Genomic DNA, 18,843 nt, shown 5'->3' with positions numbered 1-18,843 from the left:
TAAAAAAGAAAAGAGAAAAAGAAAAAAAGAAAACCCTGAATAATTTTTCTTTAAAAAAAGAAAACAAAATCTAACAATGTCAGATTCAATAAAAAATGTCTAGATATGCAAAAAGCAAAAAACTGTGACCTATAATCAGAAGAAAAATCAATTGATAAAAATCTACCCAGAAATGACAAAGATAATAGAATTCTCAGCAGTCTTTATACAGTTATAAATGTATTCAAGTATATTATAAACATATTCAAAGATTTAATGTATAACATAAAAATGATGAGAGAAACAGAAGATATAAAAAAAAACCAAGTGAAAATTCTCATTTATTGCTAGTGAGAATGTAAAAGGATACAACAATATGGGGAAAGGATTAACTCTGAGGCAGTGTGAGGGTACTTTTGGTAGTAATGGAAATGTTTTACATTTTGATTGTGATATATTTTAATTTGACTATGAAAATCATATCACAACAAGTTGATTAAAAAGTAAAAATATAATAAAATAAATACTGTTTCCTCAGGAAAAGTAAAAACACAACTATGGTTAAATCAAACTTTCTCCCTATTCTGCATGTGCATGCTTATAACTAAAAGGAATAGGTGAAAAACACTCACATTGAATTTTATGCCTTTAAATTCATGTCTGTATATCTCAATGTTACCTTTACTATTGTCAACAAATGATATTATTCTACCATAGGTCATTTACTCTTCCACTCTCTTTGATGAGTACATTATACCTTGTATCATTTCAAGTTTCCAAAACTCCTTCCCCCATCATCAATCTCTGCTGATGATCTTGCTTCCTACTTCACTGAAAGGATTGAAGGAACAGAAGAAAAACTCCACAGATTACTTCCACTACTTTTGTCCACTTACTAGCATCAGCTCTGAATTCTTCCCTCCAACATGTTACTTACTATGTGAGAAATATCTATCTGCATTCCTACCTAAAAGCAATCCTTCAATTTATGAACTGTCTCTTCTCAATATGCAGGAATATCACTCCAAACTATCCATTCTCCTCTCTGTATCATCAGTTGTTTGTTCCATATTAGATCATGCTAATCAGGATATAAACATACTATTTCTTCCACCTAACCAAAAAAAATTTTTTTTCTCAGACCTATTACCTCTATTAGCTATCATTCCATTTAATTGCTCCTCTTTGCAAGGAACTTCTTCAAAAAATGTTGCCTACAATAGATGTCTCCAATGCCTCTCCTCCCATTGTCTTTTTTTTTTAATTTTACTTTATCATGGCAAGAACATTTAACATGAGATCTACCCTTAAAAAAATATTAAGAGCACAATACAGTATCATTGACTACATAGAGGTGGAATATTGTACAGCAGATAAATATAACTTATTCATCTTGCTTATCTGAAACTTAAAGCCTATCAATTAGTAAATCCCCATTTGCCCCTCCCCACAGTCCCTGGCAAACATCATTCCACTCTTTGACTCTATAAATTTGACTACTTCCGATACCTCAGGTAAGTTGAATCATGCAGTATTTAGCAACCTAAATGTCCATTAACAGATGAATGGATAAAGAAAATGTGGTATATGCATACATGGAATACTATAAAACCTGTGAAACGAAGGAAATTCTGCAATATGAAACAACACTGAGGAACACTGAGGATATTATGCTCTCATTCTCTAATGGCTATTCTAGCACTCAATTAAAACTGTTATTTGTCAAGGTCATCAATAATTTCCATAATCCCAAATCAAACAGTCAATCCTGTATTTCCAACTTATTTAAATTATCAGCAGCATATTTCACAGTACATTACTCACTTCTCCTTCATGATTGTTCTTCAGTTATATTCCAAGATAATACACACTTGGATTTCCTCCTACTAACAACCTGCTCTTTTTCAGTTTCCTTTACTGGCTTCTCAGTCAGAGGTCCCTAAATTCACTACTTATTCCTCTCCTCTTCCCTGTTTACACTTACTCTTGTAGTAATATCATCTCTGTTTTATGACTTTAAATACTCTCTATATGCCAACAATTCTCAAATATATAGCTTCAATCCTGACTTCTCTTTCAGACTGCAGACTCATGTATCCCAACTGCCTACTTATTAGTGTATTTGAATATATGATAGGTATCTCATATTTAACCTGTCTAAAACTGAACTCCTCATCTTTCTCAAAACCTGCTCCTCTGGCTGCCTTCTGTATCTCTGTAGATCAGATACTCATGCCAAAACCCTAAAGTCATCCTTGATTCCTCTCTTGATTACACATCCACATCAAATCCAGAAGGAAATCCTGTGGCCGTATCTTCAAATATCTCTCACCATTTAAACTGCGACCATAACAGTCCAAACCACTATCTCTCTCACTGAAATTAGAATAAAAGTCTCCAAACTGGATCCCTGTTTCTATCCTTGGGCCATTCTGTCTTTAATGTCTACTTTTAACAGGGAAACGTCAATAATTTTATGATATCAGTCATATCATGTAACTACTCTGTTAAACTCTGCTCCACTGGATCTTACAAGATTATCACTTCAACCCACCCACTGCTACCCTACCACATACATACTTCTTTGACCACATTTTCTACTATTTTCTGCCTTGCTCACACAGCTCTAATCATGCTGCTTTCTTTGCTATACCTCAAATGAACCAGATATGATTCCAATAGGACACTGGCTTAGGGCAATAGCTATTCCAACTTGTAAGAATGCCCTTCTACCAGATATTTGTAAAGCATATTTTCTTACTTCCTTTGTCTTTGCTCAAATGTTACCTTCTCAAAGAGGCCTACTTTAATGACTATTCATTTTGTTCTCCTCTACATATCCCTCCTAATCTATTCTACTTTTTCTTTTAAAATTATCACTTTCTAATATACTATTTCCTCATTTGTTATGTCTATCTTTTGTCCTTCTCTTTGACCCAATGATACACCTAGAATGGAAACCCCACAAGTACTCTTACCTTTTTTCTCACTTGATAACTATATTCCAAGTGTTACAACTATGTCTAGAACAAAGAGGTAGTCATTAAATATTTGTTGAATAAAAGTATATCCTCCATGAGGTGCCTGGGTGGCTCAGTCAGTTAAGCATCTGACTCTTGATTTTGGCTCACACCATTATCTCAAGGTTGTGAAACCAAGCCCTGCATTGAGCTCTGTGTTGGGCATGAAGCCTACTTGATTCTTGCTCTCCCTCTCCCTCCACCTCTCACCCCTCCTTTCTATTAAAAAACAAAAACAAAAATATATCCTCCCTAATTGTTTGGGCCCTCTTTGATGTCTTAGGTATCTTAGTTTCTTTGTTGATGATGTTTCTGTGATACGTGAAAATTTTTCTTTATTCTTTGTTCATTTGTTTTTTCTTCTTAAATTCCACATATAGGTGAAATCATATGGTACTTTTGTTCCCTTGACTGACTTATTACACTTACCATTATACCCTCTAGATCCATCCATGTTTTTGCCAATAAGATTTCGTTCTTTGTTATGGCTGAGTAATATTCCTGTGTGTGTGTGTGTGTGTGTGTGTGTGTGTGTGTGTGTGTGTATCACATCTTCTTTATCCATTCATCTGTCGATGGACAGTTGGGTTGCTTCTGTATCTTCACTATTGTAAATAATGCTGCAATAAAGGGGTGCATATAACTTTTCAAATTAGTGTTTTCATATTCTTTGGATAAATACCCAGTAGTGGAATTACTGGATCTTATGATACTTCTATTTTTAATTTTTTGAGGAAACTCCGTATTGTTTTCCACACTGTCCACACCAGTTGGCATTCCCACCAATAGTACATGAGGGTTCCTTTTTCTCCACATCCTTCCCAACATTCATAGTCTCCTGTGTTTTCTATTTTAGTCATTCTGACAGGTGTGAGATGACATCACATGGTGATTTTGACTTACACTTCCATGATGATGAATGATGTTGAGCATCTTTTCATGTGTCTGTTAGCCTTCTGTATGTCTTCTTTGGAGAAATTCTGTTCATGTCTTCTGCCCATTTTGATAGGATTATTCATTTTTTGTTGTTGAGTTGTATAAGTTCTTTATATATTTTGGATACTAACCCTTTAACAGATATATAATTTGCCAGTATCTTCTCCCATTCAGTAGGCTGTCTTTTTGTTTTAATGAGGGTTTCCTTTGCTGTGCAGAGTCTTTAATTTTGATGTAGTTACAATGTTTATTTTTGCTTTTGTTTCCCTTGCCTCAAGGAGACATGTCTAGAAAAATGTTGCTTTGACTGATGTCAAAGAAATTACTGCTTGTGTGCCCTCTTCTAGGATTTTTATGGTTTAAAGTCTCACATTTAGGTCTTTAATCAATTTTGAGTTTATTTTTGTGTATGGTGTAAGAAAGCGGTCCAGTTTCATTCTTCTGTATTATAGCTGTCGAGTTTTCCCAACACCATTTGTTGAACAGATTATCTTTTTCCCATTGCATATTCTTGCCTCTTTTGTCATAAATTAACTGACCATATAATCATGGGTTTCTTTCTGGATTTTCTATTCTGTTCCCTTGCTCTATCTGTCTATTTTTGTGCCAGTGCCATATTGTTTTGATTATTGCAATTTTGTAGTATATCTTAAAATCTGGAGTTGTGATACCTCCAGTTTCATTCTCTTCCTTTTCAAGATTGCTTTGGCTATCTGAGGTCTCTTATGATTCCATACACATTTTAGTACCATTTGTTCTAGTTTTGTGAAAAATGCTGTTGGTATATTCATAGGGATTGAATTAAATCTATAGATTGCTTTGGACAATATGGACATTTTAACAATATTAACTCTTCTAATCCATGAGCATGGAATACCTTTCCATGTGTTTGTGTCACCTTCAATTTTCAATGGATGCTTTTAAAGTTTCACCATTATGTATGATTCTTGATCTTGATTCTTTGAAGAGATCCTCTATCAAATAAAAAAGTTCCTTTCTCATCCTAGTTTGCTCAAGTGTTAGCTCAAATGGGTTTTACTATTGGTTTTAGCTATTGGTTTCTATGCATCTACTGAGATGATTTTTTGAAAGGCAGCATAAGACAGAAGAGAAAAAGCTCTAGAACCAGTAAATAATATACTCCAAAATATAAATAGAACACAAGCAAGCCTAAAAATAAATATGCCAAAAGTTCACAGTAATGCCTTCTAGTTAGTAGGATTATGGGCTTGTATTTTGTTTTGTTTTCTTTGCTCCCATTACTAACTTATATTTTCCGAATTTTCTACAGTGACTAGTTAGGTACAAATCCTGACTCTACTACCTACTAATTGCATTATCTTCAACAAGTTATTTATCCTTTCTTTCAGTTTCTTCACCTATAAAATGAGGAGGTATAATAGTACTTAAGACAAATGACTATTTTGAAGATTAAACAAACTAATATAAAGGATTTAGCATAGTACCTATAATATAAAAGTATTCAATAAATGTTAGCTATTTTTATAACAAATTGAATGACAGGGAAAATGAGAACCTGTGTTATACTTTGTAGAAGGAGTATTAGAAGTATAGTAATATTAATAGCTAACATTTTTTGTTCACTTCTTATGTGCCACGCATTGGGTTAAGTGTTTTACATGCATTATCACAGATAATTCTTAGAGCAACTCTACTAGATACTATTAAAACATTAAACAGATGTAAAAATTGATGATTTAAATTGATCAGTAACTTTCCCATGGTCACAGAGCTAGAAAATAAGTGGCAAAGCTAGGCTTACAATTCAGCCTAAGTGATGATCAATAATATATTTATAAGAAGGAGGAGGAGGAATAAGAAGAGAATAAGCAGAATAAAAAGGAAGAGAAAAAAAACTAAACCCATTAACAGTAATCTAGTAATAATCTGTTACAGTGTTTTCTCTTGTTTTGTTAGTATTATTTCTAGCATTCTGGTGTTTTAATACAAACAATAGCCAACAGGTATTGAGCTCCTATTAGCTATCTACCAAACACCATGGTAGGCTCTTTGCATACATTGTCCACATAATTTTCACAACACTCACATGAAGTTATAGTATATTTACAGAAAACTGAGTCACCAAGAGATTAATTTAACTGATCAAGGGTAAAAGAACTCACAAGTATCAGAGTCAGGATTTAAACCCAAATGTGGGGGCGCCTGGGTGGCTCAGTCGTTAAGCGTCTGCCTTTGGCTCAGGTCATAATCCCAGGGTCCTGGGATCGAGCCCCGCATCAGGCTCCCTGCTCAGGGGGGAGCCTGCTTCTCCCTCTCCCACTCCCCCTACTTGTGTTCCCTCTCTCACTGTCTCTCTCTGTCAAATAAATAAAATCTTTAAAATAAAATTTAAAGAAAATAAATAAATAAATAAACCCAAATGTGTTTGAATCCACTGTCTGTGCTCTTTCTACTGTGATATGCTGCCTCTGTGCACTGTTGATTTTGGCCAGGATGAAGTTTCACTGAACCTAAAATCTCCAGGATGGAGACTAAAGAAGAGCAAACTGTTGGAATTTTGAAGTCCAATTCAGACATGTCATATATAAAGTGTGTGTGTGTGTTTAAGCTACATTACTGCATACAGTAATGTAAGAAATACTTCATCGTGTAAAAAAACACTTCTTTTTTTTAATTTTCCATTACATACCTAAGAGGACAGTCAGTTGGCACACTTAAACTAAAGAGGACTGCTGAATTGAGAAAAAGAGCCAAAATAATAAATGGATCTGTTTTGTTGTCTCATGTTGTTGCTGGAATGCAATTCATTCCTTTATGACTAGAGTCCTGAAACACTGAAGTATATCCGATTTATTTGTGTAAAATTTCAAAGTAAGTGATGAAAAAAAATTTATTCTAAATATATGAAATACTGAACTCATGAAACAAGTCAAAACACGAAATTCAAGGAAAAGCATCTCACTGCTGATACAACAGTAAAATAGTATCATTTTTTTGGTACATATTAATATAGAATATGTATGAAGAGTACAAAAATATTCATATCATTTATCTATCAATTCCCCTCCTAGGAATTTATCCTAAGTAAGGAAAATGAAATATGGGTAACATTTCATACATGAAGATATTCATTACAGTGTTATTTATAACAACAGATAATGGAAAATAATCTTTATGCCCAAGAGAAAGGAAATGGTCCAATAGTATAAATATACAGTCATGTTTATGAAGTTTTTATTGATAGAAAATTGCTTCTGATACTATTTATTTTATTTAAAAGCAAAACATAAAAATTTGTATATGGTAAAAAATTTAATTATGCTCCAAAAAATAAAGTAGGAAATAAAAAGCCTAGAAGTAAATATGCCAAAAAGTTAATTTTCGTTTCTAGACAGTATGATTTTGTGTGTGCTTTTTCTCTCTTATTATAATTGTCTATATTTTCAAAATTTACTACATTGAGCATCAGCGAATCAAAAAAAGGAAAAATTAATTCAAAGAGATAAAAACAATATAAAGGAAAGAAAACAGAGTTTAAAAGTCAAGACATATCATTTTCCCACTCTTATTGGCTGAAGTTTTGTCATGAGTATTTAAACAGAAAGATTTGTTTTCACATCACACAAGTATTTTGCTGCATCAATAATAAATTTCCACATAAGAATATTTATTACAAGTTTTTCAGAGAGAAACTTACTTTCTAATAAAAATATCTTGATGTTAGTTTACATAGACTCCTGCAAACACACTATTTGGCAACCACTTTTGGGGGTTTATATATCAGTCCTACAATACAGCACCATATATTCCAAGTTTCATCACTTCTTACAAATGTCAAGGGAAATAACCAAAGAGCTAGACCTGTTTATATGGTATATTTGATGCTGTAATTTTTAACATTCATTTAATGGACTCAGACTTTGATGACTAATATTTCTTTTGCTTCCTAGCACTAAACCCTAAGTAAGGTTCCTGACTAGATTACATTCATGAAGGTCTCATTTTAACGGAAATTAGAGAGATGGAAAAGATGATAGGAAGAGACATTATAAAAACAGACCTTACAAGTCAAACTTAATAGTAAAACCATTCTCTTTCATGTAGACAACCATGAAAACAAATATCCTGTGGGTGAGAGATACATATTGTATCTTTCTAGCAGATCTTTATGCCATCTTGAGACAGATTTCCATAACTATATTATGTGATTACAGTTGATGAAGCAATGGCCCAAAGAAAGAGGCTGATAAAGCATCACACTCCAGGAAACCAGATAAACATGTTCATGATTTCTAATTGTAACAACAGTAGAATAGCACTGGATATGAAGAGAGAAACCCAGAGAGTCAGAGTAAATATTGGTTCCTCCAACTTTAAAAATAAGCATTCATAGAAACAACACCAACTCTCTTATTAGAATAACCCCTTGGAACACATTCATGTTACTTCCTTAACTGATAGGCAAGACTGCAAAAGAGGCTGTATGACTTTAGCATATAGTATAAAAATTGTAACACTCTGGAAGAGACATTTTAAACAACAAAAAAAACATACCTGTCATCAACTAGAAGAGCAAAGAACAAGAAACTGAAATTTATGAGTAACCTGTCCAAAAAACTATCTCACATAGTATAACTTAAGAAATACATTTTCCTAGGTACCTGGGTGACTCAGTGGGTTAAGCAATGGGCTCTTGATTTCAGCTCAGGTCAGGATCTCAGGGTTGTGAGATCGAGCCCTGTGTTGGGCTTCATTCTGGGCGTGGAGCATGCTTAAGATTCTTTCTCTCCCTCTATCTCTGTCCCTGCCCCCCCCCAAAAAAGAAACACATTTTCCCTGTCTAGTCAAACCACTCCTCACTGTTCCTCCTAACCAGAGTAGCTATGTAAGAATATTATTTGTACAGAGACTAAAGTGCAAGAAAAACTGGGCTAAGAATTTAATGTGGCCCAAAGTTAAAGAACCATAATAATTTTAGAGCTTTAACTAAGTCTCTATTTAGCAAAGATATGATTAGGATAGAGGATTCTATTGTTTGAAAAGTAATAGGTCTCATTTCTTAGGATTTAGTCTATTTCTGGATGCAATATGCAAGCTGAAGGACGTGCATGTGCTGTGCATAAAGAGGAAAACAGTAAACCCCTTTGGGAAATTAGAAATCCTGGCAGATTATACTGCTTTTAAGAAAATGTTTCCCTTCCTTCATATGCATGGACTATATTGCTTCAGAATTATCATTTGTTTTTCAGTGGTGTATGTTACAACCATAAGTTACTGACAGGAGACACCAATAGAAGAATAAGCAGTTGTATGTCTATCTCATGGTAGCAGAGAGAGCTTGATAGGGGATCCAAAGTTGGAGTGCCAAGACTCAGTTTTGTAGATGTGGCTAAAGTCTCCTGCTGTGAGTTATACTCTTAAGACTCGGTAACATAGACTTGGAAAATGCATTTTGATAATTACTAACTGTCTTATTGGAACAAGAGGATACTCCTATTGTCAGGTGAACCCCTGGTTAGGGAAAGTGCAGGTTTTCCTAAGGTGGGTAAAGGAGAGAATATTGTTACTCCTACTGGGAAAAGCTGAAAAAGGAATTCTCTCATGGGAGTGTAAGTAAAACTAAGAAGCAAAGCTAAGAACTAAAGTTATGTCCTTAAGCAGCTTTCTGTGATGGATTTAACATTTTTTCCCACTTATCCCAAATCATGTTTAGCCAACAATATAGAGTTCTCCCATCTATTTAATTCATTCCAGTTAACCCTTAAACTTCATTAAACATTACATACACCTGTGTCATTACAAACAGTCATGTGCCAGTGGTGGTGTAGAGAATTAAGAGAATAGACAGTAAATTGGAGTGACTCTTCCTTGCACCCCTCTCCTGCTGAAGGTAGCATGCCAGTAACAGGAGTTAATCTAATCCCTAAATTCCAGACACTGACCACTGCCAGAAAAATGAATCTAATTGAAGTTGAGAAAAATGGCGAGAAGTAAGCAACCAATTGAACGAGGAAACAGAATGGACTGACTTGGGAGGGAAAAATTAAACCAACCCTCCCTTTCTCCCAAGTATACTAGAAAAAGATGACCTGTTGGAAGAAGGCAGATAAATATTCGGTTATAAGCCTACGCTTTCATCTGCTTAAAAAAGTCATATCACTATATGTACAAAGTTTGTGCAGTTTTCCATGACTAGCTGTCTTAATAAAACAGAATGATAAGTGATTTCTTAGGATTAGATGTTTATTAAGGCATATACATTTAGTTCTATTTTCATTAATACTCTCTCAGTCAAAATATTTGAACAGGATTATAAAAAAACATACGTTGTTTGAAAATATAGATGAAGAAATTGTGGTTACAGACAGCTTAATATGATCAGAATGAAAGAAAAATTAGTACACAGAAATATAAGCCAAAAAGTTTAGCGAGTGCTGTAAAACTGGATCTGAGTTTCCCAACAGATTAAAAAAAAAAAGGGAAAACAGGATGAGTTACAAGAATCATTATTTTTAAGATATAAACACCTTCTTGTACAAAATAAGAAAAGCTTTTTCTGAAACTGAGGCCTGTGAGAAATGTCCCTCACAGATCTTTATAAAGAAAAGTAATATAGAGAACACACTCTATAATAAAAATAGTAAGTCACTTTCAATGGTTCCTCAAGGAAACCCAGCACATTATACTAATTCTTCAATCAGTAAAGAACACTTTCTGTTCTCAGATAATCTATTTGTATTATTTAATGACCACCAGATAACAAAAGCCAGCATATTATACATATTTCTGTATATCTCTTAGAACTATATCATTGCTAGAGATATACCAGAATATATTCCTAATCTGGTCGTTATACTGAGATTTCTAAAGTAAAACAAAAGCATAATATTCTTACCAAACCACACTGAAGATATCCAATATTTCCCTCAATATTTCCTCACCTGTGATTCTTTCACGTTTTCAACAGTAAAGTTGAACCAGACTCGGAAGCGTGGATTACAGGTATCCGGCCTAATGAATAAGTCATACTCAAATTCAGAGACCTGGTCTACCCGTCCAAGGTTACCTGGTGATAGAAATTAAAAGAACTGTGTTTTAATAGAAATTCAGGCAGCTCAATAGCACATACATTTAAATATTGTGAACTCTGAAAGCAACATTTGTCATTATTCAGTATTTCTAGGTTCAGCATTCACAATCTATAAGGCTGCCAACTCTGAATACAGCCCAGGATAAGAGAAGCCTTCCAGCTAGTCCGTGCTGGGGTACAAACAACTCTTCTAGTACTTATCATTCAGATCTGTTTGTGCTACGAGTGACAGTTATTAGACGGGGATGTTCCATGGAGCATGTGGCAAGCCCCAATAAACAAAGGAAGAATCACAACCAAACTTCAGTTTCCTAGTAAGAAAAAAGGACAATAATACTTTATGTATTTTGTATTAAACTTTATACAAACTATGTCTACCTCTAATTTAATTTATTTCTCACAACAATGCTAAGCAATTTGTATTATTTTTGGTAATTTCTGAACTTCTATCAGAACATGTTAAAGGATATGTAGAATAAGGTTTAAAACAAAAATTAGAAGTAGTTGCTCCATAAGAATAATGACAAATTCACAACGGCCATGAAATAAATTTCCATTTTCTCCACCAACAGAACAGTTATATCAAAAATGTAGGTTTCAGGAGGAGCAAGATGGCAGAGGAGTAGGAGACCTAAATTTCGTCTAGTCCCAGGAATTCAGCTAGATAGGAATCAAACCATTCTAAACACCTACAAACTCAACAGGAAATCGAAAAAAAGAATAGCAGGAACTCTGAACAGAAAAGCGACCACTTTCTGGAAGGTAGGACGTTCAGAGAAGTGAATCCAAGGCGATATCTGGTATATGTGCTGCGGAGGCGATATTTGGGAAGACAGACGGTGGGGGAGGGGGGCTCCATAAGCCGCTACTGTCAAGTGATAGAGCAGCCGAGCACAAAATCAGAAATTTTAGAAGTTGGCTCTGGGGTGAGGGATGTCACTCCAGTGGCTAATCAGGGGTGGAACACTCGCTGGGGCACTGTGGTCTCAGGACCCACTACGTCACAGAAAGACGGGGGTACCTGAGTGCAGCAGAACTCCCGGGTATCAGAGCATGGAACTGGCTGCAGAGACGGAGCTGAGGAGTGGGCTTTCAGCTTGGGGTTGCCATAAACCGAAATCCGTGGCACAGTCGGGCCACTGCTCCTCCAGCAGGGACCCAAAAAGCAGCAGATCCAGGGAGACGGCCCTTCCTCCCCCTGGGAGGAGCGGCGCAGGAGCACACCGCAGGAATTTGCTAGGTTTGGAGACGCCACACGAGGTCGTGTGCCAGAGATAGAAATGCTCGGTCACAGGCCGGGTGAGCACGGAGTGCGGCCGGAGACTGGGGAGCCAGGAGTGATGACGGCTTTCCTCTGGGGGCTCACTGAGTGGGGACCGAGCTCTCAGCTCCTCCGGGGCACAGACTGGGAGGCCGCCATTTTCAATCTCATCCTCCAAAGCTGTATGGAAACCTTGCAGGGAACAAAAGCTCCCCAGAGCAAACTCCAGCAGATTACTTAGCCGGGAGCCCAGCAAGGGCGGGGCAATTCCGCCTCCCACAAAGACATTTGAGAACCACTGCAACAGGCCCCTCCCCCAGAAGATAAGCAAGAACAGCCAGCCAAGACCAAGTTTACCCATCAATAAGAACAGCAGAACTCCAGCACTAGGGGAATACTGCACATAGAATTCATGGCTTTTCTGCCATGATTCTTTAGTCTTTCAAAGTTAATTTTTTCAATTTTCTTTATTTTTTCTTTTTCTTTTTCCCTTTTTCAAGCAATATCTTATCAATCGCTTTTTTTTAAAATCTTTTTTATTTTTCATTTTTAGAGTCATATTGTATCCCTTCATAGTAGTTAACCTTATTTTTGGTATAAATATATAAGTTGTTCTCTCTTTAAAATTTTGGGATACAGTTTCTTCCAAAAGACCAAAATATAACCTAAATCTCTAGTGTATGGCTTTGTTCGAGTCTCCTGCCTAATCACATTCTCTCTCTTTTTTTCTTTTTTTAAATCCTCTTCCTTCTTTTTTCAACCACCTTCTCATCTTATCAATTCCTATATAAAATCTTCTATAATTTTCATCTTTACAATCATATTGCATCCCTCCATCGTATTTACCCTTACTTTTGTACATATGTAAGTTTTCCATTCTTTAAAATTTTGGGAGTCACTTTCTCCTAACCGACCAAAATACGCCCAAAATATACTGTATGGCACTGATCTATGCACCAGGTTCATCATATTTGATCATATTCTGTTATATTTGTTTGTTTGTTTGCTTGTTTCCTATTTTTTCTTTTTCTTTTCTTTTTTCTTTATTTCCCTTTCTTTTCCCACGGTTTCAGGTCTCTTCTGATTTGTTTAGTGTATATTTTATTGGCGTCACTGTTACCCGGTTAGCATTTTGTTCTCTCATTCATCTATTGTCCTCTGGACAAAATGAGAAGACTGAAAAAATCGCCTCAAAAAAAGAACAGGAGGCAGTACTGACGGCCAGGGACCTAATCAATATGGACATTAGTAAGATGTCAAAACTAGAGATCAGAATGCCGATTTTAAAGATACTGGCTGGGCTTGAAAAGAGCATGGAAGATATTAGAGAAATGCTTTCTGGAGAAATAAAAGAACTAAAATCTAATCAAGTTGAAATTAAAAAGGCTATTAATGAGGAGCAAATAAAAATGGAGGCTCTAACTGCTAGGATAAATGAGGCAGATGAGAGAATTAGTAATATACAAGACCAAATGATGGAAAATAAAGAACCTGAGAAAAAGAGAGATAAACAACTACTGGATCACGAGGGCAGAATTCGAGAGATAAGTGATACCATAAGACAAAACAATATTAGAATAATTGGCATCCCAGAAGAAGAAGAAAGACAGAGAGGAGCAGAAGGTATACTGGAGCAAATTATACCAGAGAACTTCCCTAATTTGGGAAAGGAAACAGGTATCAAAATCCAAGAGGCACAGAGAACCTCCTCAAAATCAATAGAAATAGGTCAACACCCCAACATCTAATAGCAAAACTTACTGGTCTCAGACACAAAGAGAAAATCCTGAAAGCAGCTGGGGAGAAGAGATCTGTAACCTACAATGATAGAAACATTAGACTGGCAACAGACTTATCCACAAAAACCTGGCAGGCCCGAAAGGACTGGCATGGTATATTCAGAGCACTAAATGAGAAAAATATGCAGCCAAGAATACTATGTCCAGCTAGGCTGTCATTGAAAATGGAAGGAGAGATAAAAAGCTTCCAGGACAAACAAAAACTAAAGGAATTTGAAAACATGAAACCAGCCGTACAAGAAATATTAAAAGGGGTCCTCTAAGCAAAGAGAGAGCCTAAAAGTAACATAGACCAGAAAGGAATACAGACAATACACAGTAACAGTCACCTTACAGGCAATACAATGGCAATAAATTCGTATCTTTCAAGTTACCCTGAATGTAAATGGGCTAAATGCCCCAATCAAAAGACACAGGCTATCAGATTGGATAAAAAAACAAGACCCATCGATATGCTGTCTGCAAGAGACTCATTTTAGACCCAAAGACACCCCCAGATTGAAAGTGAGGGGGTGGAAAACCATTTACCATGGTATTGGACACCAAAAGAAAGCTGGGGTGGCAATCCTTATATCAGACAAATTAGATTTTAAAACAAAGACTATAATAACAGATGAGGAATGATACTATATCATACTTGAAGGGTCTATCCAACAAAAAGATGTAACAATTGTAAATATCTATGCCCCTAACATGGGAGCACCAAATTATGTAAGCCAATTAATAACAAAAGCAAAGAAACATATCGACAATAACATAATAATAGTGGGGGACTTTAACACCCCCTCACTGAAATGGACAGATCATCTAAGCAAAAGATCAACAAGAAAATAAAGACTTTAAATGACACAATGGAACAAATGGAGTTCACAGATATATTCAAACCATTCCATCCCAAAGCAACAGAATACACATTCTTCTCTAGTGCCCATGGAACATTCTCCAGAATAGATCACATCCTGGGTCACAAATCAGATCCCAAAAGACTGGGATCATTCCCTGCATATTTTCAAACCACAGTGCTTTGAACCTAGAACTCAATCAGAAGAGGAAAGTCGGAAAGTACTCAAATACGTGGAGGCTAAAGAGCATCCTACTAAAGAATGAATGGGTCAACCAGGAAATTAAAGAAGAGTTAAAAAACATCATGGAAACAAATGAAAATGAAAACACAACTGTTCAAAACCTTTGGGATGCAGCAAAGGCAGTCCTAAGAGGAAAGTATATAGCAATACAAGCCTTTCTCAAGAAACAAGAAAAGTCTCAAATGCACAACCTAACCCTACACCTAAAGGAGCTGGAGAAAGAACAGCAAATAAAGCCTAAACCCAGCAGGAGAAGAGAAATAATAAAGATCAGAGCAGAAATCAATGAAATAGAAACCAAAAGAACAGTCGAACAGATCAACGAAACTAGGAGCTGGTTCTTTGTAAGAATTAACAAGATTGATAAACCCCTGGCCAGACTTATCAAAAAGAAAAGAGAAATGACCCAAATAAATAAAAGCATGAATGAAAGAGGAGAGATCACAACCAACACCAAAGAAATACAAACAATTATAAGAACATATTATGAGCAACTATATGCCAGCACATTACATAACCTGGAAGAAATGGATGCATTCCTAGAGATGTATCAACTACCAAAACTGAACCAGGAAGAAATAGAAAACCTGAACAGACCTATAACCACTAAGGAAATTGAAGCAGTCATCAAAAATCTCCCAAGAAACAGAAGCCCAGGGCCAGATGGCTTCCCAGGGGAATTGTACCAAACATTTAAAGAAGAATTAATACCTATTCTTCTGAAACTGTTCCAAAAAATAGAAATGGAAGGAAAACTTCCAAACTCATTTTATGAGAGCACGATTACCTTGATCCCCAAACCAGACAAAGACCCCATCAAAAAGGAGAATTACAGACCAATATCCTTGATGAACATGGATGCAAAAATTCTCACCAAAATACTACCCAATAGGAACCAACAGTATATTAAAAGGATTATTCAACACGACCAAGTGGGATATAACCCTAGGCTGCAAGATTAGTTCAACATCCACAAATCAATCAATGTGATACAATACATTAATAAAAGAAAGAACAAGAACCATATGATCCTCTCAATAGTTGCAGAAAAAGCATTTGACAAAGTACAGCATCCTTTCTTCATCAAAACTCTTCAGAGCATAGGGATAGAGAGTACATACCTCAATATCATAAAAGCAATCTAGGAAAAACCCACAGCAAATATCATTCACAATGGGGAAAAAATGAGAGCTTTCCCCCTAAGGTCAGGAACATGGCAAGGATGACCACTACAACCACTGCTATTCAACATAGTAGTTGAAGCCCTAGCCACAGCAATCATACAACAAAAAGAAAGAAAAGGCATCCAAATCAGCAAAGAAGAAGTGAAACTCTCACTCTTTACATATGATATGATATTTTATGTGGAAAACCCAAAAGACTCCACCCCAAAACTGCTAAAACTCATACAGGAATTCAGTAAAGTGGCAGGATATAAAATCAATGCACAGAATTCAGTGACATTCCTATACACCAACAACAAGACAGAAGAAAGAAATTAAGGAGTCGATCCCATTTACAAATGCACCCAAAACCATAAGATACCTAGGAATAAATCTAACCAAAGAGGCAAAGGATCTGTACTCAGAAAACTATAAAATACTCATGAAAGAAATTGAGGAAGACACAAAGAAATGGAAAAACGTTCCATGCTCATGGATTGGAAGAACAAATATTGTGAAGATGTCAATGCCACCTAGAGCAATCTACACATTTAATGCAATCCCTATTGAAATACCATCAACTTTTTTCAAAGAAATGGAATAAATAATCCTAAAATTTGTATGGAACCAGAAAAGACCCCGAATAGCCCAAGGAATGTTGAAAAAGAAAAGCAAAGCTGGCGGCATCACATTTCCGAACTTCAAGCTCTATTACTAAGCTGTCATCATCAAGACAGTATGGTACTGGCACAAAAACAGACACATAGATCAATGAAACAGAATAGAGAGCCCAGAAATGGACCCTCAACTCTATGGTCAACTAATCTTTGACAACGCAGGAAAGAATGTCCAATGGAAAAAAGACAGTCTCTTCAACAAATAGTGTTGGGAAAATTGGACAGCCACATGCAGAAGAATGAAACTGGACCATTTCCTTATATCACACACAAAAATAGACTCCAAATGCTTGAAAGACCTAAATGTGAGACAGGAGTCCATCAAAATCCTAAAGGAGAACACACACAGCAACCGCTTCGACCTCAGCCGCAGCAACTTCTTCCTAGAAACATCGCCAAAGGCAAGGGAAGCAAGGGCAAAAATGAACTACTGGGACTTCATCAAGATAAAAAGCTTTTGCACAGCAAAGGAAACAGTCAACAAAACCAAAAGACAACCGACAGAATGAGAGAAGATATTTGCAAATGACATATCAGATAAAGGGCTAGTATCCAAAATCTATAAAGAACTTATCAAACTCAACATCCAAAGAACAAATGATCCAATCAAGAAATGGGCAGAAGACATGAACAGACATTTTTCCAAAGAACACATCCAAAAGACACATGAAAAAGTGCTCAACATCGCTTGGCATTAGGGAAATCCAAATCAAAACCTCAATGAGATACCCCCTCACACCAGTCAGAATGGCTAAAATTAACAAGTCAGGAAACGACAGATGTTGGAGGGAATGCGGAGAAAGGGGAACCCTTCAAGATTATTGGTGGGAATGCAAGCTGGTGCAGCCACTCTGGAAAACAGTAGGAGGTTCCTCAAGAAGTTGAAAATAGAGTTACCCTATGACCCAGCAATTGCACTACTGGGTATTTACCCCAAAGATATAACTGTAGGGATCCAAAGGGGTACGTGCACCCCGATGTTTATAGCAGCAATGCCCACAATAGCCAATCTATGGAAAGAGCCAAGAAGTCCATCAACAGATGAATGGATAAAGAAGATGTGGTATATATATACAATGGAATATTACGCAGCCATCAAAAGGAATGAAATCTTGCCATTTGCAATGACGTGGATGGAACTGGAGAGTATTATGGTGAGCGAGATAAGTCAATCAGGGAAAGACATGTATCATATCACCTCACTGATATGAGGAATTCTTAATCTCCAGAAACAAACTGAGGGTTGCTGGAGTGGTGGGGAGTGGGAGGGATGGGGTGGCTGGATGATAGACATTGGGGAGGGTATGTGCTATGGTGAGCACTGTCAATGTGTAAGACTATTGAATCACAAACCTGTACCCCTGAAACAAATAATATATTATATGTTTAAAAAAAAAAAAAAGAGAAGATGGCAGGAAGGGAAAAATGAAGAGGGGGAAATCGGAGGGGGAGACGAACCATGAGAGACTATGGACTCTGAGAAACAAACTGAGGATTCTGGGGGGAGGGGGGAGGGATGGGTTAGCCTGGTGATGGGTATTAAAGAGGGCACAAACTGAATGGAGCACTGGGTGTTCTACGCAAGCAATGAATCATGGAACACTACATCAAAAACTAATGATGTAATGTATGGTGATTAACATAACATAATAAAAAAGAATTTTTTTTTTAAATGTAGGTTTCCAGAGGGGAGGTTGTGAGGGAGGGTGAAATAAGTAAAGGTGATCAAGAGTACATTTATCTTGATGAGCACTGAGTAATGTATAAAATTGCTGAATCATTACATTGTACACCTAAAACTAATATAACACTGTATGTTAATCATATTTCAATTTAAAAAAACAACATGTA

At 36.2% G+C, this 18,843-nt stretch overlaps 1 protein-coding gene across 6 annotated transcripts in view; it reads right to left on the bottom strand.

Annotated features, from left to right (window-relative positions):
* Positions 1-18,843, bottom strand: part of LOC118544703 (BEN domain-containing protein 5) — a 1,415,283-nt gene that overhangs the window by 1,116,547 nt on the left and 279,893 nt on the right. For all 6 annotated transcript variants that reach the window (XM_078073180.1, XM_078073175.1, XM_078073174.1 and 3 more), the window contains one exon: positions 10,859-10,983. In XM_078073180.1, the coding sequence (XP_077929306.1) occupies positions 10,859-10,983 (125 nt within the window). The remainder of the gene's footprint in view (positions 1-10,858; positions 10,984-18,843) is intronic.

This window comes from Halichoerus grypus, chromosome 5 (assembly GCF_964656455.1).
Source record: "Halichoerus grypus chromosome 5, mHalGry1.hap1.1, whole genome shotgun sequence".
NCBI classification, from domain to species: Eukaryota; Metazoa; Chordata; class Mammalia; order Carnivora; family Phocidae; genus Halichoerus; species Halichoerus grypus.
The sequence above is the reverse complement of the archived record's forward strand: the minus strand, read 5'-3'. Positions and strand labels throughout refer to the sequence as shown.